General features: G+C 43.2%; 1 protein-coding gene across 1 annotated transcript; it reads right to left on the reverse strand.

The window, feature by feature from the left end:
* Nucleotides 1-262: 262 nt before the first annotated feature.
* On the reverse strand, nucleotides 263-23,936 carry NEIL3 (nei like DNA glycosylase 3). Its single transcript, XM_033160596.1, has 10 exons — nucleotides 23,745-23,936; nucleotides 18,226-18,344; nucleotides 17,155-17,289; nucleotides 15,924-16,137; nucleotides 14,728-14,802; nucleotides 13,429-13,595; nucleotides 9,336-9,505; nucleotides 4,907-5,285; nucleotides 2,490-2,664; nucleotides 263-997 (listed from the first exon to the last, which is right to left on the reverse strand). The coding sequence occupies exons 1-10, from the start codon at nucleotides 23,916-23,918 to the stop codon at nucleotides 815-817; spliced, it is 1,791 nt and encodes a 596-aa protein (XP_033016487.1). The 5' UTR covers nucleotides 23,919-23,936; the 3' UTR covers nucleotides 263-814.
* Between the last annotated feature and the right edge of the window lie 3,670 nt (nucleotides 23,937-27,606).

Below are 27,606 nucleotides of genomic sequence, written 5' to 3' on the forward strand. Positions count from 1 at the left end.
CTTGCATGTGCCTGATTCTGCATAGGGGATTGGGCTGATTGCATAAACCAAGCTAAACTGACCACCTACTCAGTTCCAAAGGAGCAACATTTTTTTCTTAGGACAGGTTCTGATATGGAGAAATATAAGGTGAAGGGAAAACCATTGCAAGGTCACCTACAGACCTGCAACAAACAATAAAGCATGTTAGTTAAATGCATCCCTTCTACTTTGGCAAGAAGCTCATTCAGAGCAATCCTTAAGAACAAACAGAGGCTCGTCATTGCTAGAAACAAGTTTATTGAATATATTAATCTTTCATAACTGATTACAAAGTGTATTAAAATCTATTCATCTTAAATGCATTGAAATATAAATGTTTATGGAAGCACAGCTTAAGAATTGGGAGTGGGGGAAGCGCTGAAGGACAAACAACATGTACAAACTCCGACTAAAAATGTATGTTTTGTTGAGGGATTGTAGCACATTGTGAGAGACAACTAAATCCAGATAATTCCTGAAGATTGTATTTAAACAATTTTTTATTTTATTTTTTGGCCAGGAAACAAGACAACAAAAGAGATGACTGGGTATTGTTCAGATATGTTAACCCTTCCATATGAGAGATTCTAGTGTTAGATAGCTAAAACACATCACAGAGGCAGTTAGAAGGAGGGAACAAAAGAAAGCATGTCCAAATGTATAATCTAGATGGATTTGCAATCGCAAGATACCACTTGATCATGACCCTCCTAAAGTATCTCCCAGAGAAGAGCAGCGTTGTACACACAGTTTGAGAAGATTAACGTCAGATGGTGTATTGGAGATGAATTGCTCAGCATCCTGGGATAATCTTCATTCCTGGACCATTTTCTGCCCACTGGAAGAAGTCACACTGCTTCTCCTTCCCAAGAGGGCACACAAAGAAATTCTTTCCATTATTAGGGCCAATCTTCAACACCGTCCTCATAATGCTGCGCTTCCCGTGATTGCAGACGGGAAAATGCAGGTCTGCCCACTGTAGAGAAAAATCATTTCTCCTTTTAACATCAGATGCCTCTTTTAGACCGGTGGCAAGAAACTCGACTTTAATTCTGCCAGGTAGGTGGCAGCTGCTAATAATTAGGGTAAATGGCTCTCTTTCAAATACGCTATATGTTTCACTGCCTGAGCTCCACTGGTTTGACTTTGTGAGAGGACAGTTTTCAAGAGTCTTATCTGACTCTGGAGGCAACATGGGTTCAGTTTATCCAAGTAAAGTTCTGGTACCTCATAGCTGAATAGCAATAGATCTCACTTCCCCACACTTCCAACATGCTTCTCTCCCTTTTTCAGAATCTGAAGGTCAAAATGACATTACTGCACTCCTTTCTGCATAGCAGAGGCCAGTGTAATTGCTGTGTTAACAGAGAACAGAACCCATGTGAAAATAATCTATTGTCTATTGCATTTAGCCCATCCTTGGGAAGTTAGTTGAGAGGGCCTTTTACTCCCCTTTCAGAACTTCCCTCCATGTGTATATTAAACATGTGCAGACAGGAGGAGTGTATACACTGGCCCCACTCCCAACATATCTGTCCTCTGCTGGTCCCAGCCCCATGAGGTAGAAGGTCTGAAAAGGATGCTAAGGTCTATACAATGAGACTCTTATTTTGCAGCGACTACCGCTAATTTGCATAGGGAGCCCTTTTCAGACCTTTCAACAAGCTGCAATGACATCAGGGGTAGGTCTGAGAGAAGAAAGTTCTGCTCCTTACTCCATAAATTTACTCTGTATATGGAAGGAACAAATCTGTCTCCATCTGAGCAAGCAGGAGGTAAAACCACACATTCCACAATGAGGCAAAAACATCCCAGGAGGATGTGAAGCAGGTCTGTGGACTGGAGAGAGCGCTGAAGACCTGACCAAGAGGCCCAAGGTGAACCTCATCACTGAGGTTCCCCATCTCTGCCATAGATGGCAATTGGTTGAAGAGGCAGAGAAGTAGGGGAAGAACCCTCTCCCAAATTCCCCATTCTTCAGCTTGTCAAGGACAGCAGTGGCTACTTGAATGAAGAATAATCTCTACTTCCATCTCTGCATCAATTCGACTCTTCAAATAAATTCCCTCCTGTGCCCTCCCCACAAGAAGTCAGTTAACCCCCCCCCCTCGTGACTGACAGGAGCATCCCCCCCCCTGCTTCTGCTTTCAGAACTGGGGAAGGGATATCAGTAAGCCATAGCTTTCTATGTGTCTATTAACTCTGCCAATAAATGAAAACCTTTTAGTGTAAAATCTGAATTCAAAGTCCACTACTCAATCTACTCCACGCAGAAAACCATTCTGCGGTGGCCAAGATGTGTCTGCAAGTTATCTAGGCAAAGCTAACTTCACCAGTGACATTGTAATTCTCCTTCCAGTACACTAATCCCGAAAGTACGAACGAAACCCATGAGTAATCATAATGGGTTGGAAGAAAAGAGTTGTACCCTTCAAGGGTGCTCGGCAAGGCTACGCAATCTCACATACTTCAAAATAGTCGCACCGGGCTTCTCTGGGTAAAGGACAAGCATAAAATTGCCTGCCCTTGTTTTCGCCGTCCTTCCTCACCACGCGAAGAACGCAGAAGCGGCTGTGTTTACTGCAGCGAGGGCTGCCAGCATTTAATGTGTAAGAACCATCTGTCATATTAACTGGAGGTGCTCTGCAATGACAGGTTGCAAAATAATAATAAAAACTGCATGAAGTTAAAAGGGATTAGTTACAGCAACAGCAGCAGCAACACTCTTCCTCCCTTCCACCAAACACTGTCCAAACTCTTGCCTTTCGTACACAGCTGCCAATAATGCATTGTTATACACGTATAGTGATCAAAATAGAGAAACCGGATATTTTACCTGCCCTACTTGATTTCTCTTTAAATAAAATTGAAAGAATCTGCACTGAGCATCCAGGCAATCGAAATGAAGGACAAGTGGCAAATTTAAAGTCCCAAAATTGCATGGCCTCTTATTTTATCTCTCTCTTTTTTATAGCTATAAAACAGGACTATTCCGGTGTCGCTGGCATAATTTTTGTCCTTTCATGTTGTTTAAAAGGCATTCCGAATTGGCAGCGGCAAGACGTACTCGAGGTCCAATTCCTTCCAATTACAGTCTCCCCCTCTGGAAAGCTATTAAGAGTGTCTTAGACCAGGCCATGGGGATCTCTACCTACTTGTCCGCTTCGGAGACAATTTTCCATGCTCTTTGATCAAAGCTACTTTAATGATCCCAATCATGTTCCACAGAGGAGGAAGTCTGACTGTCGGAGCAGAAAAGTGTATTTTATGAAGGTGGCAGGGAAGCTTTACTCTCCTCTAACATTAGCGTCACCAGAAGAGTTGGAGAGCATCTTCGCTTACAAGGCACAAGGGCATCTTCCTTGATGCTTAATGTTTAAACAGGGTTAGTTCACTCCCTGTTACTTTGATTTAGCAGCAGCCAACCTTTTTTTTTTGGCTATAATTCTACAAGTCAAGGCCAAATTCCAACCAGCGGTGCTATTTTCGCACTCCTGTATACACCGTAAAGTGCTACCTGGGAACTCTGACATCCTCCTCCAACCCCCTCTCAGTCTTCACCACCTCCCCAAAGATCCAACTTTGGGTTACAGGGGGGTTTACTTGACTCCTTACTCAAATGGGTTATATACACCCCATACCTTTACAGTGGAACCTTGGTTCTCAAACTTAATACATTCTGGGAGTCCGTTTGACTCCCAAAACCATTCGAAATCCAAGGCACAGCTTCCGATTGGCTGCAGGATGTTCCTACACTCAAGCAGAAGCCACGTCGGACGTTTGGCTTCTGAAAAACGTTCGAAAACTGGAACACTTACTTCCAGGTTTTTGGCGTTCAGGAGCCAAAATGTACAAGTACCAAGGCGTTCGAGAACCAAGGTACGACTATATTCATTTATTGCCTTTACACTTTATACCCAGTCTTTTTCTCCAAGGGGCTCAAAGTGGCATACCTAAGATAAGATAAGATAAGATAAGATTTATTTATTGTCATTGTCCGTATATACACAGTATACACAACAACGAAAATCAAACACCCAAAGACCGGATTTACCATACACATTTGCACATATCTCCAACACTCTCATCCTTATTAAAACATAATCTATTAAAACATAACATAATCCAGAGTATAACATAACCTATTAAAAGCATAGCATAACCTAAGAGCCTGTCTCTCTCCATCCTCAATTTTATGTTGTGAACCGCCCTGATATCTATGGATATAGGGCAGTATAAAATTTTAATTAATAATAATAATAATTCACCCCTACAACAACCCTGTGAGGTACGCTAGACTAGCCAAAGTGCACCCAGTGGGCTTCATGGCCTAGTAAGGATTTGAACCCTGGTCTCCTAGGTCCATGGCTAACACTCTCAACTACTATGCTACACCACAATGCAGTTTTGTTTCTGGGCTACCAAGTAGGGAAGCAGGCAGCAAAGAATACATTGCTCTGGTGTGCTACAGAGAAGCCCACTGGCCCCCTTGCACCTACAAACAAATTCTGCAAAGTTCCAGGGCTTCAGCCCTGCTTCATTTCTAAGACACTCGGCAGCTAATCTCTTGGCACTGCAGCTAGCCGCTTGAGCTCGGCAAATTGCCCTTTCTCCTGATCTAACAAGTTGCCCGAGTCACAAGCGATTCTGTGACAAATAAGGGACACACAGCAGCAAGCAAACTCTGTTTCATGAGTTACCCATTATCCTTATTGGACGGAATGTATATTTATATCAAACCACTTCAAAAGCAAAACATGCAATAAACCCCAAACCAATGTTTCCCTATAAACATTGCCTTGCACCCATCAATTTCTACCTTTCAAGTCCACATTCGATGAAATATACTTTAGAGGAATCTTGTTTAGATCTGGAATTAACAAACCTGATTGCTAAATTCTCATTGATCGTCCCAACAGATGAAGATGAGGAATCAATCTTCTGTTTCTTCTGTGCCGGCTTTAAAGAATTATATTGATGGGAGAATGATACGGGTGTATTTACAGCATGGTGGTTGGCGCTGTTATAATCATTTCGTGAAGAATCACACAGAGAGTTTCCATCTGGAGTTAGACTTCTGCTTCCATTATGCTTCGGCAGAGGCAATTTGCTAGCAAAATCTGACAGCACCAATGTTGTTGTCCCAAACACAGTTTTCCTGTTGATCTTAATTTCTCCCCTTGGTTTTCCAAAGTTATTACATGGATACTTGATTAAGCTGCTGTTAAAGGCTGCCAAAGCTTCATTCTTCTGTATTTCTTGAACTTAAAATAGATATTAAGAAAAGGAAGACATCCCAGTTAGCATCCTCTTTGAACCACTTATTCCCCCCTGGAATTCCCCCCCATGCTCTTGAACTACATCTATACTGCTCTACACACTACTAATCATAGAATCATAGCATGGTAGATTTGGAAGGTATTCCAAGGGTCATCTAGTCTAACGCCCTGCAATGCAGGAATCTCAACTAGATCATACACGACACATGGCCATCCAACCTCTGCTTAAAAACCTTCAGTGAAGGAGAGTTCACAACCTCCCAAGAGCGTCTGTCCCACTGTCAAACAATTCTTACTGTCAGAATGTTCTTTAGTCGGAATTTCCTTTCTTGCAACTTGAATCCATTGGTTCAAGTCCTATCCTCCAGAGCAGGAGAAAACAAGCATGCTCCCTCCTCCATGTGACAGCCCTTAAGATATCTGAAGATGGCTATCATATCTGCCTCCTCTTTTCCAGGCTAAACATACCCAGTTCTCTCAACAGACCCTCTTAAGGCTTGGTTTCCAGACCCTTGATCATGTTGGTTGCCCTCTGCACATGTTCCAGCTTGTCAATATCCCTCCTAAATTGCAGTGCCCAGAACTGGACACAGTTTTCCAGGTGTGGTCTGACCAAGGCAGAATAGAAGGGGACTATTACTTCCCTTGACAGGGACACTATACTTCTGTTGATGCAGCCTGGAACAGTATCAGCTCTTTTTGCTGCTGCATCACACCGTTGACTCATGTTAAGCTTGTGGTCCACCAAGACCCCTAGATCCTTTTAATAGTTGTGAACATAGGAAGCTGCCCTACACCAAGTCAGACCACTAGTCCGGTCAGCTCAGCATTGTCTATCCTGAATGGAAGCAACTTTCCAGGGTTTCAGACAGGGAGACATTCCCAGCTCTCCCCGGAGACGCCAGAGATTGAATATTGGACCTTCTGCATGCAAAGCACTGAGCTACAGTTCTTCCTTAAGAAATAATTATCCATAATGACTACTAGCCTTGGATGCTGATGCACATCCCCATTTACATCAATGGGACTCAAGTCAGTTCAGGTTAGCATTGTAGAAAGACAGCAATAGTCTTATGAATGCACACTAGCAACATATGCAAGGATGGGGAATGTAGAATAACTTAAGTTTTTGAAAGGGTCTTTTCAGAAACAGTAAAATTTCATACATTCAATTAATTAAGGGAATTTTACATACATTAATTAAGTGGAGGGGGAAAAAACTGCAAGCACATTTGCAAAGCTAAGCAGGATCCAGTATGGTTTCAAATTGGGTGGGAGACCGTCCGTGCATTGAGATTCCTGCACTGCAGGCGCTTGGACTAAATGACTTTTTGGGTGCCTTCTGACTCTACAATTCTGATTCTAGGACAATAGTATTAATTATAAGCATTGAGAAAATCATTTTACTTACATCATTTTTTTATTTTAAAAAAACTCTCTAGATTTTATTTTAATGTAGATTTTTGAGATAAAGTTGCTTTATTTAAACATATGTTAAAGAAGTCTTTAGATGCCAGCATTGGACTTTGATAACAGCTCAAAGGCTTCACAACTGGAATGAAAGATGCCGAGAGAGAAAAAAAGAGCATTATCGTGATTTTCTTCTAAAGCCCTAAGCCAAGCTGCCTTTGTTGTATTGGGTCTGCTTCAGCTTCTAGGGAACCAGCTGGGTGCATAAATTCCAGGAGAGAAGTTAATTGGCAAATCTGACTTTCTGAACAGACTAAATCTTTAGGTTCCTGCGGCTGACATTTTAGTGGAAGACAATCAGCCAAGAGCAACTTTGGCAGGCAACAAAAATCCTTCCCGGCTGCAGATACAGTTGCTCGCTAACCAACCTTGCCCAGCACTCTGCTGGCTCCAGAAGGCCTACAGCAGGTCAGCACATCTTTTCTCAACCTTCCCTTACAGTCAGTCGCGGTCCGGAGTGTGAAAGGCTTCTGGGAGCTTCGACTGGAAGATCCTACCAGATGCTTGTAGCATCAGTGCTCCACTGACAGCCAAGCCCACTCCCGGCATATTTCACTAGTCTATGTCATCCTTATGGGTAAAGTCACCTTCTCAGGGACTGCAATTGGCAGACCAAGTGCAAAACAAATAGACCCGAAAGAGGAAGAGTGACAAGAATGGACAGCAGTCCGAGGGCCATGCAACCTTCTGGGACCACATGCCCACTGCTGGGCAAAGAAGAGGCAAAAGTGGGTGTTTCCCCACCCCTGATAAGGATAGCCAGCAAGGGATCGAAGTGAGACTGGACATGCAGGAAAGATTATATTAACCCAAACTTGGGGAGCCTCTTAAAAGAAACTGGCTTGTCCATTAGAGGAGGGAGCCTGATAAATTAGAGCAGTGCAGCAGAAAGCACAAAGGCAGGAGGAAGGAGAGGAAAGAGACAGCAAGGAGGAGAGAATCATGCAAGAGAAGGGAGGAAATACAATCAGGGCAGGGCAGGGCAGAGAAGTAAAGTGCCTCAGAGATTAGAACCTCAACAGTGCAGCAGAGGACAGCTCTTCCTTGTGGGAGAAATGAAAGGCATCATTGCTGAGTAACTGGGGTTTGCTCCGACTGTAAAAGGTGTCAAAAAAATACCCACGTAAAGTTTCAACACTTAGTTTTAAAATCACAATTTTTATTACAGGTTTTAAACACTTTTCATACGTGCGCGTGCGCGCACACACACACTTCTATTGTTTTTGAAATACAAACAGGGTGGAGGACAAATTTTGTCCCTTCCAGCTATAAAAGATTTTTTTTTCTCTCCTTACAAATGCATTCCCTTTCAATTTATGGAACATTTGGTCTGACAATTCAGGGAAGTTGCTGAAATCTGCAAAAAGTACCAAAGGTTTAACTGAATAATTCATGCAGCATGGGATGGGATAACAGCTGTGAAAGTATATATTTGAGTTACAAAAGGAACATGCTATTATTGCACAAACAGTTGTTCCTTGAGACAAGTTTCTGGGTTTATAATGCAGATTCTAAGAACACGGACATCTGCTCAGGGCTGTTTCATATAACCTTTCTCTATCTTAATTTTCTTGAGAGAGGATTTCCTCTGAATTCTTTCCTGGTCTGTGGAATGAAGGGCTGTCTATTCTTCCCACCCCATATAGCTATCTCATGAAAACTGCTAGGACACCTAATGGCCTTCTTATTTTTTAGTTTTTTTATTGGGACTTTGGGGTGGCTTGTATATATTGGGCCCTGTCCAACCCTCCACACCACACATTCACAACACAGCCTCATCTATGCACACATGCAAAAGGCACACCAGCAGACTGCCCCCCATCCCATTCCATAGCTGATTCATACAGATTAGATGAATAATGGTTGGCTATCGTTCTCCCCCCCCCCCTCATTATTCATTGTGTAATGACTGGGGAAGGGAATATCTGTATCCGTGTCAGGAATTTGGGCCCTGCCAACCCCAGTGCTGTGTCCTACTATTTTTTCCTTGTTGTTGTTGATGCTGTCATGAAAACTGGACAGGTCTTGGGGTCCCAGAAGAATTTGCCTGGGGAACCAGAGCAGGCCCTCAAACTAGGCTAGCCACCCCTACAGTTCATACATCAAAGTGGTCAAGTCCACAAAGAAAAGACAACAAATAAGCAGTAAACATGTGTCAGGAAGCCACATCCAATAGCGGCTTCCCAATTCCAACCACATGTTTGTCACATGTCTCTAAATGTTTGGGGACATGTCTAGCTAAATGGGAGTGGGATTTTCTGCAGAGAGAAAAAGAGAGTGAGGGGGGAGAGAGGGGGGAACAGTGCATGCACCATACCACAAAGTATAAAGCAACTCTGAAATAAAATAATATCAATGATATCCTTTGTCTTCCTCCTCATACAATATTTCAGATTTGAAGCATTAGGAGAAGTAATAGGCATTTGGGACCAGATTATTAATGAACATATTACCTGTATGTTGTGAACAGGAGTAAAAACAACACAAAGCAAAGCAAAACGGTCCCATGTTACTTGCTCTGCTGTAATACATTACAATGCCAGACAGACAACCATACAGACTTACGCTCAGGCCTGGGAGTCAGGCATGCATCACAGAGTTTGACAGACGGCTTGTTTATCAGAGTGCAGAGTGCACAGGCCCACTCCCCTTCCGATTCCTGAGCAACTTGTTCCTTACAAGACGACCCCCTGCTGTACGCCCAGCCAATTAAACCATTTCTTCCTGGCAGTTTGCTGCACAATGAAAGAAAGGGGAAAATTGATGTTAACATGTTGAGAGGTTTGTTCTGAGCGTTGTGTTCCATCAGGGGTTACGGTATATGGGATCTTCAACACTGGATTCTGATAGCTTGGCCACCAGCGAGGGGGAAAGTTGGGTTGCTGCGTCTGCTAGCTTGAAGGCTCCAGTTTCTCCTTGAGGATTTATCCACCTCAACTCTGTGAACTTGGCTATCGAGACATGGAATGGGAAGGGCACTATTCCCGCTCCTCAAAAGTGTATTTCCCAAAAACAACAATAAGAGTTTACTTATTTCAAAGTACTGGGTGATACAGCACAGTGGCATATCAACCATCTATATCAGGGATGGCTACTGTTTGGTGTAGCCATCCCCGGTATACAGTGTGGTGTAGAGGTTAAGAGCAGTAGACTCGTAATCTGGTGAAACGGGTTCGTGTTCTCCGCTCCTCCACATGCAGCTGCTGGGTGACCTTGGGCTAGTCACACTTCTTTGAAGTCTCTCAGCCCCACTCACCTCACAGAGTGTTTGTTGTGGGAGAGGAAGGGAAAGGAGAATGTTAGCCGCTTTGAGACTCCTTCAGGTAGTGATAAAGCAAGATATCAAATCCAAACTCCTCCTCCTCTTCTTCTTCTCTGGAAGCTCTTCGGTCATTACTCCAACCATTCCTGGTGTTTGGCCCTGCTGGCTTGGACTGATGAAGTCCAACAATGTCTGAAAGGTCACAGGCTGCCCATCCCTGATCTATGCAATCCAGCCCTTCTAGACTTTCCAAATAGATTCAATACACATGCTAGGCCAGGAAGTGATGGAGATTAGGTTCCTCCCTTGCCCTGTACAGTCATAACAGCTGCCACACATAGAGGGCTCTATACACATGTTCCAATGGACACATGTAGATCAGAAGAGAAGTCTGCCCGCTCTGTCCCCCGCTTGTGATTGGAACTGTTGTTTCATGCTTCTGTGTATCCTGCACCGAGATTGTTAGATATAGATGAGTTATTTTTGAGGGGGGGGGAGAGATAAAAGGGAACTTTGTGTTCCAGCCTAATTCTCAAGTTCTTCCCTGCTTTAAAACTGGATTTCAACAAAATAACCCTGATTGTTGAAACAAAATAGGAAATTCTTTCCAGTAGCACCTTAGAGACCAACTGAGTTTGTTCTTGGTATGAGCTTTCGTGTGCATGCACACTTCTTCAGATACCACTTCCATTTCATGCGGCTCAATGTGGTGCCTTCCATAGTTCCAGTTACAGGTGGGTAGCCGTGTTGGTCTGCCATAGTATCTGAAGAAGTGTGCATGCACACGAAAGCTCATACCAAGAACAAACTCAGTTGGTCTCTAAGGTGCTACTGGAAAGAATTTCCTATTTTGTTTCGACTATGGCAGACCAACACGGCTACCCACCTGTACCTGATTGTTGAATACATGAGGAACGATGCCCAATCAATCATATGAGGAGGACAGAGTGGACTTATGCTTGCTAGCTCCAACCCCACACCCTTCAACATCCATTCATTGCGGGGGCAGCCTGTAAATGGGACAGGATGCTAATGTGCAGGCTCCCCCCATGTGATTCGGAAACCAGGGAATGGAATGAATGATGGAAGCCACAATCACATGTTTCTTCTTGCTTTCCCATCTCAGCGGTTTGTTATCCTGACCAAACCATAGTTTAACGTGGCATGCTATCACTGCAGTCTTAAATGTACCTACCCAAAGAGTAAACCAAAGAGTTTTTTTTTGGGGGGGGGGAGGAGAGAAGAGGACAAACACATAATTTTCATTCTAAGAAAAAGGCAGGTGTTGCATCAGGCCAGAGAACTGCCCTCACAGCAACCGTTTGTATTCATGGATACCTCATCCAGTTAGAGAAACATGCACATATGGAACTTATCAAGGTTGTGCCTGCTCATCTTGCAACTCAACCCATATCCATCACATTACATGTCATCCTGCATTGAGTGTGAAGAGCATGGGATGAGATTAAAGCTGGGTACTCCATGTGCCAAACTCCATATAGCTCCACTCAGCCCACATTCCCAGTGTGCCAATTTTGTCATATAAACGACAGTTCTGTCCTGGTTTACAGGCAGGCAGTATCTCTCTGAACACCAAGTTACTGGGGGACATCCGTGAAAGGAGGCTGCTGCCCTCCTTCTGGGTTTTCCAGAGGTATCTCGTGGACCAAGGTGAGAAACAGGATGCTGAACTAGGCAAGTCTAGTCTTAACTAGCAGAATTCTTCTTATGTTCTTAAAACGATCCTCCCTGAAAATCTCTTCCAATTTAGCTAGAAGGTAGCAGATTTTTTCTTTTCTCCCCTTTCCTGAATCGTGGAGAAAATATTCTCAATAAAAGCTTGCCCCCCTGGTGCTCTCAGTAGACATCCTCCATCTGCAGCTTAACAAGCTGAAACCCTGCTGCCTGCATTATTTTGCATGAGAGAAACAAGGGGATGAAAATGAGATATCTGTGTGACTCCAGCAGTGAATGCGCTCCTTAACCCTACTGTTTTAGAATCAGGGAATGCGGCCCTAAAAATAACCACCTTGTCTAAGGGAGAGAAGAGGTGGGATGAATGTTTAAAGGAAGACAAAGAAAAAGTAGGTGGGCTACTTACAGCACAATTCTATGCATGCCTTCCTTGAAATAAGCCCCGCCGTGTTCAATGGGACTTGCTTACCAGGATTTAGGATTGCAGCCTTGCTGTACCCCACTTTCTGTGGAAAGTGCCTTTAGGATTGCAGCCTTGCTCACTGATTGCAGGAAATGTTCATTATATCACTAAGTTCCGTTGATGTACTGCAGGGAGACCAGCTCCCAAGAGACTGTGATAAAACTCACACTATAAAAAACTGGCAGTGATCTAACCACAATCACATGTTTCTTCTTGCTTTCCCATCTCAGCGGTTTGTTATCCTGACCAAACCATAGTTTAACGTGGCATGCTATCACTGCAGTCTTAAATGTACCTACCCAAAGAGTAAACCCGATTTTTTGGGGGGGGGGAGAGAAGAGGACAATGTTGTTAAGCTTTTGTTTTGGTTTTGGGGTTTTTTGGGGGGGTGGATCAGTCAGGATCACGCGAAAGACATGGATCAACCAGGATGGCCCTGCAATCGACCGATAGATCGCAATCTATAATAATAATAAACTTTATTACGGTCATAGACCAGCACAAATAGATCGCGATCAACCGGTTGGACATCCCTGCTATATAGCAATAATTTGGGTGGGTAGGGAGGGAGGGAGGGGAAGAAATCTGTTGCCTGATTAATCAGGACATTTTAAAAAATAAGGTGATTCAACCCTGCAGCCCTAGTACAAACATGCATTTATTTATGAGCAAAGATGGCAAGGAAGCAACTATTCTCCTGTAAATGTGGAGTACAAATATGTGATCTTACACATATTCTTATATTGCTTTGCAATGTAGTGTTAAACATGTTATACCCTGATATTTTGTGAGAGAGCAGTATATTCTTTCGGATTAACAACTTATTCATTTATTTCCAGTGTATTCAGGCATTTTGTAAACATAGATTGATAGCAATCGACCGGCTGGACATCCTTAATGTACTGCAAGGGTATACATTCAATTCTTTTCCTGTGGTAGCCTATCCATATCTACACTTGGTCCCAATAAGTTCAATAGGACTTGCTCTAAGGTTTAGTGTACAGAATTGCTGGCGTAATTCAGGTGGTTGGGCAATGGGCAGGGGTAGCCCAGAGAGAGGAGGAAGGAGTGACAGAAAAATACAGAATGTCATTTAAAACAAACAAACGCCAAAGGTTGGATTTTGACACTGGACAAGCTGGAGAGCTATTGAGCAAAAGGTTATCGTTTCTAAAACCAGCTCTTCTCAGAATGCTGAGATAATTTGGGGAAATGTTTGATAAAGGTGAACAACCTACCCAGGATCCACAAGCTGAGGCTTGTCCTTTTGGCACAGAGGACAGAAGTATGTCATTCTGTTATTCTCTCCCAAGCGGCACACAATGATCTTTGCTCTGCATTGACTACAGTTAGGGCGCTTGTACACCCTGTAATGCTTATACAATGCTGATCCCGTCTTGCGACACTAGAACAGAGAACTGAATTATTATTCATGTGATTTAGAAAGCCAGAGCTCCAGCCCATTGTCAAATCATTTTATCCTCGACTAGAAAAAAAATAATAATCCAAAAAGAGAGATTTAAATACATTCACGCTTTGGGCAGTTAAAAAAAGTTCCATGAATTTGAGAAATTCCTGTTTTTCTGTCCTGGAAATTAGCTTCCCCTTTATAGAATGATCTCCCCAGAGAGGAATAACCATGCATCAGCCTTGTTTTGGCACTGGGCAAAGAGGTTTGTTTTCCTCGGGCAGCACAAATGATACTATATTGTTAAATCTGCTTTTAACATGTTCTTATAAACTTTATCATTGCTGTTTTTAAATTGTTTGTCAATCACTGCAGGGCTATTGTTGTTGTCAGAAAAAGACGGTGCACATTTTTTGTGAACCAATAAGATCTTTAATTTTTTTTATAAAAAGATATATGTATATATTTATGTTACAAACTCATATTTCTTATTTTCAAAATAAGCAAAAGGTTATCAGCAAAAAGAGAAAAGAAACCATCAACATTTCCCCTAGCTTTCTGACTTATAGGTAAGCAAGATGTTAAGCAATGCAATTCATCTTTTAAGCACGGTGCAAAGGATGATGGGTTAGTTACCAGTTCTCTGGCAGTTGCCATCAACCAACTGGACAGAAAAAGCTGATAGTGGAGCACTCCAGGAGTGTTCACATTACATTTTTCTTATTAAAAAAATAATCAAACAGAAACCTAGCATGCTGAAGACCAAAACCACTTCCCCTGGTTGTGCTACCTTTCTACATCCAGATAATTTCTGATGGCTTGGGAACATTAAATCATGTAATTCTCTGCTGGGCTCTCTGGTGGAGTGGATCAGCTCTTTCCTACTTTTTCTAAATACATCAGTTGGCCCCAAGTCCTATGAAAATTAAAAGACTCAAGTGCTTTTCCCTTTGGATTCCACAGGCAATTTTCAATCAGCCAAGGAGAAAAAGCCTCTTCAATCAATTGGCTGGGTGAAGCAATTTTATACTAATGGTGTTAAAAACATTTTTACTATCAAGACACATGTTCAGCATTTACATTTTAATGCAGTTTTCGAAGATCTCTTGAGAAAGGGCTTTCTCCCTACCTTATAAAAGAGTAGCGTGAAATCCCGAGTCATTTTCACCAAGTGATGTACTTGCACATCCGTTAGCTGACAGGCCTGGAATTTGGAGCAGAGGTTTAAAAATGACAGCCAAGGACTCTCCAAACCACAGTGGGTCACTGCTTAAAACAAGGAAAGGCTGAGGGTGTGGAACCCCTCTCTTAAGAAGCCACATCACTGGTAACGGGACAACTAGTATCATTTTAAGGTTAGTATCCTATGGATATGTATCTGGGAATATGCCACATTGAACTCTGTGGACTTTCTTCTGAGAAGACATGTATAAAATTCTACCACAAACATGAACACCAGGTAGTGCCATTAACTTTTGTCTTGACAATCACTTAAAGGGGATCAGTGCTGGAATTTTAATCAGCTTGGTTACAACTGAACTATGGCTGTTTCCAGGTCCCCTTTCCCACCGGCCTCTCCAGATCAAATTTAGGGAGTTGATATACAGTGGACCCACCAGTTACACAAAGATTCGGTTCAGAGGGGGCACACATAAAGTCAGGAGCCCCCAAGGAGATAAATATCATCATAGTACTTTTCAGGCACCAGAAAATCATCACCAGGGACCAATTTTATCATCATATGGCTTTTTAAAAAGATACAGCAGTACCTCGGTTTACAAACTTAATCCGTTCTTGAAGTCTGTTCTTAAACCAAATCTGTTCTTAAACTGAGGCGCACTTTCCCTAATGAGGCCTCCCACCGCTGGTGCCCTTCCACCGTTCAGCTTCTGTTTGTAGACTGAGGTAAAGTTTGCAAACCAGAAGACTAATTTCAGTTTTGCGGAGTTCGTAAACCAAATAGTTTGTTAACAGGGCTGTTCGTAAACCAAGGTACCACTGTACTTGAATACTTTGTGAGTTTTTACTACTTTTTAAACTGTTCATTTTAGCCCACCTGCCCATTGTGGAAATATCAACCTGAATTATTTTCTTCTCAAGACCAGTTATTTAATTTTTAAGGAAAACCAATCTTGGTCACTTCCTTGCCACATCCCTATAGTGAGAAGATTCTTTTGAGGATCTGCTCTTTGAAACTGCCACGGCCAGGTGTCTAATACTCTGTTACCATTATGAAAATGGTACAGATTTGCATACATTTTCCTAAACTCTAGTTCTCACAATTCAAACCTGCAAGTAGGAGGAAGCCAGGAACATTTCACATACTTTAACAACTGGATGGAGACCACTGTCAAAAAGTGCTTCGTTCTTTATTATGTTTCCCACACCAGGTAGGATTGCCTGGTCGAGCAACACATCACATAACATACGTCCCTTTTGCTTCTTAATTTCACCTTCTGCTCTTAAAAAACTAAATTTTGGAGAGCATACATCCAAATTTTCAAGCATTCTGACTTTCTGTTCACATTCAGCAGCATTCCTACAAGGTTAAAAGAGGGAAAAATCTGTTGTAAGCGGACAGTAGATGAGCAATGCATTGTGCAATTAAAATATTTAAGTAATAGTTTTATCAGTAGGTAGTATCAGAGAGAAAAAACAAAACTGCCCAAAGCCAGGCTGGATTTAGCAGGAAGCAATCCATAGTTCTAAACCAGGAACGTTTTTGGACGCTCCATTCTGATTTACCACAGTTTAACATTATGCCAGAACCCTAAACTGTGGTTAACTGTAACTATGGGTTATTGAACAAAACTTCATAAGCAAAAGTTTGAAATTAGCTTGTCTAGGCAAATCAGGAGTGTGAAACCTTTTCCAGTGGATGGAACAAAATCCCATCCCATATCTCATTGGCAGGTGGGCGAGGCTACCAACCTGTCAATCACCTGATATTTGTATGCCAACATCTGGAAGACTACAGAACCCCCATTAATATATAGCAACACTTTGGGTGGGTAGTAGGGAGGGGAAGAAATCTGTTGCCTGATTAATAAGGACACATTTTTGTCAACTTTACAAAAAACCAAATGAATAAGTTGATTCAACCCTGCAGCCCTATAACAAACATGCATTTAATTATGAGCAAAGATTGCAAGGAAGCAACTATTCTCCATTAAATGTGGAGTACAAATATGTGATCTTACACACCACACACACACACAAACAGTGAGTGTGTGTGTGTGTGTGTGTGTGTTCTTATATTGCTGTCCAATATAAGTTATACCCTGATATTTTGTGAGAGGGCAGTATATTCTTTTGTCAGTTTTATGGATAACAATTTATTCATTTATTTTCAGTGTGTATCCAGGCATTTTGCAAACATCTATTCTTGTACCACCACCACCCCACTTATAAAGCAAATAAAATGAACTACTTGAATTTAAGCATACTTTTCGCTTGATTTAAGCCATCTTGCAACATTTCCAACTTGGAGCCACGGTATTTCCCCCTTCAGGAACGCTTGTAAAAACATATCACAGGAAAACATGCATGGCTTTACCTAAGCTCAACAGTTGCATCATAGAAACAAACCAAATCATTAGTAAGTTGTATTTCCAGAACTGCCAATTCTCCACTTCTGTTCTGGCTTGCATCTGCATTTATACGCAAAGAACCATTCATGCCAAAGTGGATCCTAGAAAAGAAATACATTTCTGAATATCCCTCAGTTCAGAACATTAACTATGTCCAGCTTATCCCCTATTCTGGCATAACTCCAACTACAATGGCTATGGCTGCTGAACAGATTGATGAACTGGGGTATTGTTTGGGGCTTTAGTTGGGGTTCTTCATTTGTTGTAATTGGTATTATTTTTTGTATCTTAATCTCCCCCTTCTATGATCATCAGCGGTTTAGCTATATACTGTATATATTTGTCTCAACACATTCATCTCCATGTCAGCACCAATCTGCTAATGAAGGACTTTGTCACACTGTGTGAACAAACAGCTTTTTGCTAGACTGTGCATCTCTTATAAACAGACTCTTGTCTTCCAGCTTCCTCTCTTTTCTGCAGGGCTAGACCATCACTACAACCAAATGCAGCGCTCTTCTTATATTCTTATGTCAACGGTCAAAAGGTTTGCAGTCGGTATGAGAATGTGTCCAGTGGCCTAGTAGTTCATATGCCGCACTAAGCCAAACCACGATTTATCACAAAAGCGTGTGGGTACCCAGAGAAGTAATTTCAGTCACTTTGATTCTTCCTGGTCATTGTCATGCTTTCACTTAGCTATGTCATGGCTTGGTGTGTGATTTGAACCCAGGCTCATAGTTTAGCTATCTCCAGACTCACCATGAGTTTTAACCAAAGTTTGTCCTGAACCATGGGCTTAGCTAGCTCGGCAATGGAACCACCAAGGAGGAGCAAAGCAACCATGAGCTCCTCTCTGGGAGCTGCAAACTTGAGTGTGCATGCTAAACCATGGTTTGGATTAGTGTGAGATGCAAACCATGTCAGCGTGCAGAGATGGAGAGAGCAAGCAATACCTTTTTTTAAAGCCCAGTTTTTTCAACAAAGCTTAATAAAGTTGGGCAATATTTCCTCCAAAATATGTACACTTTACTTACCTCAAGGCTTTCTGTCCAAAATACATGAACAGCTCCTTCCCCAGAGTTTCCACACTACTGTAAACACATCCATTAAGTACACTCAAGAAGTCTTGACTGGATAATTTATTCCCAATCATCTGAGTGGTGTGAAAACAATAACAACAATAAAATAAAAATAAGCAAAGGGAATTTTGTGCCAAATATAAATCTAAGAACGCATGATGCATGATGGAACTCATTCTAGCTTTTAAAAGCACCGAAGCCAAATAGGTGCACCAAAAAGAATCTGAGATCAAAATGTTGCTTTTACAAACACAAATGGCCACTTGGACAAATCTTCCAATGCTTGTACAAAAGAAAACTAATTACATTCGTGCTAAGCTCCACTTTGGCCCTTGCCAGTTTGCCCTGAGTTCTCCAGCTGAAAGACTGGTGAAACCAAATGCCCAAATATTTGTATGAAGCCAACTTGTGCAAGTCTATGGTTATCCACTAGGACCCTTCTGTCAGTACAACAGAATGTAAGAAATGATTCAAGCAAAAACTCTTGGAATACTACACGCTAAATGCTGAACACTATGCATTGACACTTAGCTATTTATTTGCCAAACTACTATAATATGCTGACACTGTTTATGAAGTATCTTCCTTGCTACTCACACAATATTAAATAATTTAAAGGCCCAAGATTGCTGTTTTCTCAATTGCCAATTTGTTTTTTGAATTTCTAGATGTCTTTGTGAAATAGAACATGTTGTAAACTGAAGGTCATGGTGTAATTTATGATTATTTCAGACAGGATAACAACTTGCTGTTGGATGCATAAAATCTGAGGGTGAATGGGAGCGAACTTAGGCTTCTTTAGAAGTGGTTTTCCATCAACCTGACCAAAGCCAGCATCGGTTTTGAATAGTTTTGTGCATTTCAATAACATGTGTCAGGGCCAATTTACTTTTGAGTGTATCCAGCAAGGCATACAGTTGATAATGACCTCGTTTTCAAGATGTTTTTTCTACACCATCCCTGCATAACTGGTTCGCTTTCAAGCCAAACTCAGCCCACTGGCCATACATCGTGGCCTGACAAATGCTTGACAACCACTTCATTTTTGCTCTCCCAGTCACACCACAAAAGCAGGAAATTCATCCAGCTTTGTGACTGTGATTCAAGTAAAAATAGGCTCACGAGGAAGGGTGGACTGAAGCTTATTCTGTTCAACATGTTACGAAAGAGTTCCCTAGTTTACAGTGTGCTATGCTGGCTGTAGGCTTGCACATACTATACCCTGCCATTGTTATGCCATGAATGTTGTTTTTTTTCCTCAAGCTAAGCAAGGCTAGGCCTATCACGGCTAAAAATTGGCTGCTGTTTCTTTAATGCTAAAAGAACTAAGTCAGCAGCCTACAATGACTCATGCAACCTTTCACCTAATTGTACCTGTATATATAGAGTGGTCAATGTTAGTATTGTGGGTGGGTTGGTTGGAGAAAGCTGGTAGTGTTGATGTGTGTACAGTTGGTCGGTCGTTTTGCAGATAACAACTTTTAAGAATAAAAGCAGAAAACACTCCACAAGGGCACTCTTCTCGTGGACTCTTTTGTGCTGACTAGGGTCCAAGGACCAGGCAAAGGAGGTCAGAACCTTTGTTTTTTTCAAACACTGACAAGGCCATCACTGGCAATCATCTGGAAGCAAATCCACCCACGGCATGGTGCCTTAATCTGTTGTTGTTGTTCAGTCGTTCAGTCATGTCCGACTCTTCGTGGCCCCATGGGCCAGAGCACGCCAGGCACGCCTATCTTTCACTGCCTCCCGCAGTTTGGCCAAACTCATGCTAGTCACTTCGAGAACACTTTCCAACCATCTCATCCTCTGTCGTCTCCTTCTCCTACCACCTCCTAAATAGCAGAGACCATGTACAACAAGCAGATGATGCCTTTTCCAAGTTGACTATGCACAAGCTGTTTGAAAACAGCTTTCAGGAAATGACTTTTCTTTTCAAAGTATATTCTCTGGAGAAAGGAGCTAGAGTCCAGTAAGCATACAGGGGAAAAGGAACTGTACTAGCACAGCCAAATGCATTGGTTCTTACCGGTAGTAGTCTATAATCACCCTGCCTCCCAGGCCAGTGGCCACCTCAGCTGGGAAGAAATCATACAACTGAACTTGACCCTGCAGGGATTTTTTTTCTATTCAGACACCTACCAGAGGAACACAAGAAGATACCACAGGGCTTCCATGTCACTAGCATTTAACATGAATGGGGACCAAGTCTCCACAAACCTTTATCACAGGATAAAAGTGTTCTTAGACACCTCAAAACGGAGGAAAGGGGATAACATGGTTTTGTGAAAGACAAGCCTCACTGAATGAAAACAACTAGAGAGAAAGATTATAACCTCGAATTCCTCCAAACACACTAGTTTTCTGTGTGTGCAAGTTTGGGAGGTGCAGTTAGTCATGTGATTCCCCTTGCCTGCCATGGAGGTGTGAAGAAATTCAAGTAAGTAAGATTGACTATTTTTCATTGCTGTGTTTAGTGGGTTTTTTTATGATACTGTGAGCTACTTTGGGTAAGGTATGCCCCCAAAGGCAGAATACAGTATAAATAATTTTATAAAACAATCTAATCCAGAATGTTTTACCACATGATCTGCTGTTTGTGCAGATCAGACAGAAGGATTGTTGCATAGGAAGCTGCCTTCCATCAAGTCACACCATAGAATTCAGGAAATCATGGAATCCTAGACTGGTCCATCTAGCTCAATACTGTCTCCCCTGACCAGCAGTGGCCTTCCAAGGTTTCAGGGAGGGTGCTCTCCCATCCCCACCTGGAGATGCCAGGGAACGAACATGGGACCTTCTGCATGCAAATCAGATGCTCTACCGCTGAGCTATGGGCATGGCCTGTTCCCAAAGGGTTGCATTAAGCGGGAACACAGGCAGCAGCCTTATATGGAATCAGACCAGTGGTCCATCTTTAGTTCAATGGCTAGACTGGCAGTGACTCTCCAAAGTTTCAGGCAGGGAGCCTTCTCAGCCCCACCTGCAGATGTCAAGAAACTGGATGTGGGGCCTTCCGTGGGAAACGCACCAGGCTCAGTGCCTAGTGCTGAGTTGTTTGGCTTTGTGTATAGCTACATAGTGCCCAGATTCTACTGAATTAAAAAAGCTACAGTATCCTAGGGAAAAGCAACACAAGTTATCCTTACAAAGGCAAAATATAAGTTACCACTTGTTATACACACACACACACACACACACACACAAAATTCTGTCAGGATTTACTATTTATGCCAAACATGTCTTTACAAACAACCTAAACAGAGACCGCTTTGTGTATTTTCAAGTTGGAATATTTACTATATATTTCCAACGAAAGACCACATAACCAGAGTACCTTTGAGGATTGTGTTGCCTCTAATAAAATTTCGTTGCTTGCACTTGAACAAAGACAGGGTGGGTGGGTGGGGAGTCTCCTCCATACCCACACCCCACCAATCAGGAATACAGCCTTGGATGTTCACAGCTCATTAACCCAAGCTGCTCATTTATATTCCAACATCTTTTCCTCTATAAAGTTCCACAAGCCCCAACAGAGTAATTTTATGCTGGCAACACAAGTGATCAAAACTTGTGGAGAAATTGCATGCTGTGTACATGGGGAAAGCAAGTGGGGAAGCGGAGGAGGAGAACCCTATCCCCTTCTCCTGTGCATTCACACCAACAGCAGGCCTCATTAGTACATTTTTAAGTAAACAAACAACTCCATCCACCTGCTTTGCTTTTTTTCCCCTGTGAGCCAATTTCAGTATGTGATCTTTCCCTGTACGTTTCTTAAAAAACAACTCAATGACAATGACTCTATAGCAGATATTGTATAACAGGCTTCCTTAAATAAATAAAAATAAAAATTTATTATAATTTTTTTTAAAAAAATAATTGTCATCTTCCTAATTAGGCAAAGTGACTCGAGGACACTTTCCTCATTATTTCTTACATGTGTTAGATGTTTGCCCAAGCTCTACCAACTCTTCAAATTAATCAGACTCGTTATGGTTGATTTATTATGTTAATGGAAAGAATATATTACAGATTGCCAGTTATTTCTTTTTAAGTGTTTTGCGCAGGGAAAAAACAAAAAAAACAAAAACCCTCACAAACAGCTGCCCGAAATCGCTGAAACAGTCAGAACTGATGATTACTGGGGACGAGACGATTGTGTCAGCTATACAAGCCTCATGTCAATCAGTCATGTCTGTTGTAATTCTGACATGCGACAAAGGAATGTTTACTGGGCAACCTTGCAGATGCTTAGTTTTAGGAACAGGACCGGCAGCCTGGATGGCATACACCGCTGTTGCAACCTATACAATGTTTGACATGACCTGCCCACTACTGTGCCACAATATTATAATATAGAGCCTAACAAAATGGAATGAAGGGGGAAAGGGCACCATACTTGCCATGCAAGTATCATTGGTAAAAACTCAGTGGTAAGATTTATTTTTAAGTATTCATGTGCCATTTTCCCCCTTTACAGTCTGCAAATCTGCTCATGGCAATAACCTTTGTAAAGGCATCACACACTGATACAGCCCTAAAATCCTATCAACACAACCAATAACCATAGCTATCAACTTTTCCCTTTTCTTGCGAGGAATCCTATTCGGAATAAGGGAATTTCCCTTAAAAGGGGGGGGGGGGAGTTGACAGCTATGCCAATAACACATTCAGTAATCCTAGCAAGTCGTTTCAATCATGGGGCTTTGGGGTTGAAGCAGGAAGTGCTGCTGTTGCAATCCCACACCCTCATTGTATGGAAGCCTAGACAAGAACAGCTTCCTCCTGGGAACACGTCTGTGCCAATGTGTAGGTGTTCAGACCCAGGGACCAGCGCTTTTCCAACACCAGGGAGCAGAGCTAGCAACCTGCCCTCTGGTGTGGAGTCCTTATCACACCCATAATATGCAAAGCGGGCTTAAAGCAAAGCTGGCGTGTGGATCCTGCTCACTGATCTTCATAGAATCAGAGATGGAAGGGACCCTGAGCATCATCGAGTCCTCCCCCTGCAATGCAGCAACATACAGCTGTACCATAAAAGGGGATCAAACCTGCAACCTTGGCGTTATCAGCAAATACTCCCATCAGCCGAAGGCCCGCAGCTAACTTGGAGGCTGCTCAGGGATTTGGGGGGCGGGGGGGGGGGGACGAGCTGCAGTCCAAAGACCTGGAAGGCCACAGGTATTCCTTGTTTTTGCTTGTGGGCTCCCCAAAGCAGATCTGGTAGTTCTAGAATCATAGAGCTGGAAGGAACCCCGAGGGTCATCTACCCCGACCCCCTGGAACGCAGGAATCTTAACTTAAAGCATCCCTGACAGGTGACCATCAACCTCTGCTCTTATGAGGGGGAGGGCGCCCTGCGAACCCCCTGCTAACGCCGCCCGACTCCTTCCCTGTAGTCATTCCTATAACCACATCGGGGGTGGAGCGGAGGTTTAGATCCGCACCGGCTGCAGAGTGCAGACGCTACTAACCGCGTTAGGGGAAGAGACTGCTGCTGCTGCTGCGGCGCCTCGTCCTGTCGCGATGGCAAACCCGGACGGGGGCCTCGACAAGGCTCTTCCCCGCACGCCCCGCACCGCCTGTCCCGGGGCCACGCGGGCCCGGATCTTCTCCCCGTTCAGCGCGCAGCCGGGACCTTCCACCATCCTCGCGCCGTGGGGGGTGGGGGGGGGGTGGGTTTGGAGAAAAAAAAAGAGGACCGGGCGGGGCGGAGAAGCCGCGGCTGCGTTCAAATTTCCCGCCTGCCTTGCCTGCCTTGCCTGCCCCGCCCCGTGCTTCCGTCTCCGGGAGTTTTGTGCGCAGGGTCCCGTCCCGGCGACTGTGAGCTCGAGAGCTCCTCCACATGTAGAAGGAATGGCTGGGATTTCAGAGTTGCTGCGAATGTGTTTTGCAGCCCCTGAACCCCTTTTCCTTTTCCTTCCTCCCTCTCTTCCATGAAAAAGAAAAAGAAAAAACTGCCTGCGTGTCTGGCGCGTATTCAAGATCACTGATATTTGAGCTGCAAACCCCATCCGCATTTATCTGGGGGGAGCACGCCCCATTGAACTCAGTGAGGCTTCTGGGTAGTTGGAAGGGAGCTCCACGGGTCATCTAGTCCAGCCCCCCTGCGATGCAGGAATCTTTTGTCCAACGTGGGACTTGAGAGGAAGAGTTTCCTGCTCCACCGACTGAGCTGCTGTTTATGCAACAGAGTATATTTACACCGAAAGTGAAGCCTTAGAGTTGTCATGGCGTGAGCATGGTTGTGTGGCAGAAGAGAGACTTATTTTTCTTAAAACTGCGAAAGCCTGCAGCAGCACAGTGTATCATAATTGTATATGCCAATGAAGTCCATTGATAATGTTTGTTCTGAGTATGACTTAGTTGGGGGGGGGGACCCCTGAAAGCAGCATGTAAGTGCCCTTGCAAAGAATTCCAGTTCATATCCATGCATTTGTCTGAGGTCCAGTTCATCCAGTGCACCAGTGTGTCTTGAGATCGTGAATGTGTGTGTGTGCATGTGCACATTCACACATGATCATGTAACCAACACTGGATAGTTTAGCTGGTTAGAGCGTGGTGCTGATAACATCAAGGTTGCAGGTTTGATCCAGCTGCATATTGCAGACTGATCCTCAGGGCCCCTTTCAACTCTACAATTCTATGTGTAATTCCTCTGCGCAAGACAAGAGGTGGAATAATTGCACAGCTAGGCTTAATGTGCAGGCACTGCTTGTTTTAAAATTGCATTCACGTCCCATCTCTCCTTTAAGGAGCCTGCGTAGTTTTCTACCTCCCATTTTGTGCTCACAACAACCCTGTGATGTATGTGACAAGCTGAGAAGGCGTGATTGGCTCAAGGTGACCCAGTGAGCCTTGCAGCCTTGTTAGGATCTGAACCTGGGTCACCCAAAATCTAGTATGCTCTAGCTCCTTTTTTTTTTCATCCAAGGATGCTATAATAAAGGGAGCCCAAAAAACTTTCTGTCTCTTTTGCTTGAGCTCTGCTGTAGGTTAGCCAGTCAGCATATTGGAAAATATTAGCATGGAAGACCTCAGCAAGTGAAGGATTCTCTGCCTTTCCTCTAAGTTTTTCTGCTGCCAAGACGTGCCTCTTCTCTTTGCCACTGCTGCTATCCAAATGCCAGGATTCCAGGTGCCTTGTTGCAAGCCTTTATCAGCTGCTTGCATATGTGCAGCACTTCATTTTAATTAGCCTCGAGATCCAAGTCTCTGATGGAATAGCAGGGGTCCCTAATTATCTTCACAAACTAGTGATCTGCCCAGAAAATGAGGAATGAATAAGGCATTAGGCAGTCAGAGGCCAGTAGTACAATCAAGGAGAAAAGCAGAAAAAAGTGGAGGATAAGGAAATCAGTTTTTCAATGACTTGTCAGATATCAAATTAGTTTTAACCATCTTTGCATTTATTTAAAAAATGGCTGATTTTAAACATTGTATGTCTGTCTTCTAAACATATTTATCTGTTGACACACATGCAGGTAGCATCAGTATCTGTAAGGTTCGTGTGATGGTGCCTCACGAGTAACGGAGCAGGAGCCCAAACAGTCTTTTGCAGTTTTATTGTGCAAACTATTTACAGTGCAGAGCTACAAAATGCATGTCTGTCTTAGTCGCTGGCAGAATCCGGGAGTGGCCCCTTCCAGCTTCTCCCCCAGCATAAGAACTTCAGCACCCCAAGTCTCCTACCCTCCTTGCGTTTCACCCCTCTGCGCAACTGGGGTGATGGAAATGGCATGCCTCCCTCCTGTCCTGACCAGCCGGGCGAGGTGAGTGCAGGGTCTCAGCAACATCCCAAAGCCCTTTCCCCGCCAGGCTCCCTGTTTGTGGCTGCTGGCTAGAAGATGCGCTGGGGCTCTCAGTGGCATCCTGAAGCCCTCTCCCCGCCAGGCTGGTTCCTTCCCTCTCCTCCCCACTGGAGGTGTGGCGGCTTTCCCCACTGGAAGAAGTACTGCTGCTCAATTGGCGTTGGGGCTCTCTGTATGCTAACGGACCCTCCATTCCCCTCAGCGGGCCAGGAGGCAGTTCCCTGACAGTATCTATGACTAGTTTAATAATTATATTCATTTAGCAATTCATATTTTCTCAAAGATAACTATATTAGCCTTGTTTTTAACAACTTGCCTAGTAGCCATAGGCAGAGAATGCAGGTAGAATACTGGGGGGGGGGAGGGGAATAGCTGTTTTGGTGAAATACCGTATTTTTTGCTCCATAAGATGCACTTTTTTCCTCCTAAAAAGTAAGGGGAAATACCTGTGCGTCTTATGGAGCGAATGGTGGTCCCTGGAGCTGAATTGCCCAGGGGCCAAAAGCAGATTGTGCTTTTTATTTTACAAAGAGAAAAGGGAGTGTTGAAAGGACCCCGCTCAGCAGCTGATCAGCAAGAGATCGGGAGAGAGATAAGAGTCCCGGCTCCCTTTCAGCCCCGCCCTCCTTTGTTGAATGTGCTGCAGAGGGAGGTTGTTTGTTTCCCCAGGACATGTGACTGGCTGATTAGATTATCTGTCTACAAACAGTAGAAATGGCTCCCTTTCCTTAAGATTTTTCAGAAATGTGAGTTAAACCCCATAAAAATGGGGCTTTTCCTCTTTGCTTTTCCCCCTTTGCAAAAGGAGCTTTGCTTTTCCCCCTTTGCAAAAAAAGCTGCAAAACCTTTAGCTGATCCTCAAAACAAAAACAAAATAAAAAACCCCTAGGGCTTTTCCCTTTGCAAAAAAAGCTGCAAAACTTTTAGCTGATTCTCAAAAAAGGCCTTTTGCCTTTGCAAAAACAGCAGCAAAACCTTTAGCTGATCCTCCAGAAAAAAACCCCCAAAACCCCAGGGCTTTTCCCTTTGCAAAAAAAGCTGCAAAACATTTAGCTGATCCTCAAAAACAAAACAAAACAGGGCTTTTAGAGGAGGAAAACCAGAAAAATATTTTTTTCCTTGTTTCCTCCTCTAAAAATGAGGTGCGCCCTATGGTCCGGAGCGTCCTATGGAGCGGAAAAATACGGTAATCCTAAAATATTTTTATTTAAAGTGATAACCGCATTGTCATCTGACAGAATCTGATGTCTCTCTTAGACACAGCAATCAGCTTGGATAAATTTGCTAAGTTAGACTGGTTTTACCCATTTAAGTCTAGCAGGCGTTAAGATGCAAGCTGTTCTGTTGATATTGAGAGATCTGTAAGTCAGATGATCAATAAGCGCTGCTCAAGAGGTCTGGTGTCCGTCGTTGTCAGAAACCATTAATATGTCCTCCTGTAAAATTATAGAGCCAGCTCTTTCCAATAATACATCTGCTACCCTTTGAAAGTAATCTGTTGTTTTTGTCTTTTTCAAACTGATTT

Source organism: Lacerta agilis, chromosome 9 (assembly GCF_009819535.1).
Source record: "Lacerta agilis isolate rLacAgi1 chromosome 9, rLacAgi1.pri, whole genome shotgun sequence".
Lineage (NCBI taxonomy): Eukaryota > Metazoa > Chordata > Lepidosauria > Squamata > Lacertidae > Lacerta > Lacerta agilis.

Bases quoted from the DNA above. Each gene is read 5' to 3' on its own strand.
- NEIL3 (XM_033160596.1), bottom strand. From the start codon at position 23,918: ATGGTGGAAGGTCCCGGCTGCGCGCTGAACGGGGAGAAGATCCGGGCC. The intron at 13,596-14,727 runs GTAGGGAGAAAG...TCTCTGTTCTAG, and splicing joins TCACGCTACTCTTTTATAAG to TGTCGCAAGACGGGATCAGC. The intron at 5,286-9,335 runs GTAAGTCTGTAT...ATCTATTTTAAG, and splicing joins CCTGACTCCCAGGCCTGAGC to TTCAAGAAATACAGAAGAAT.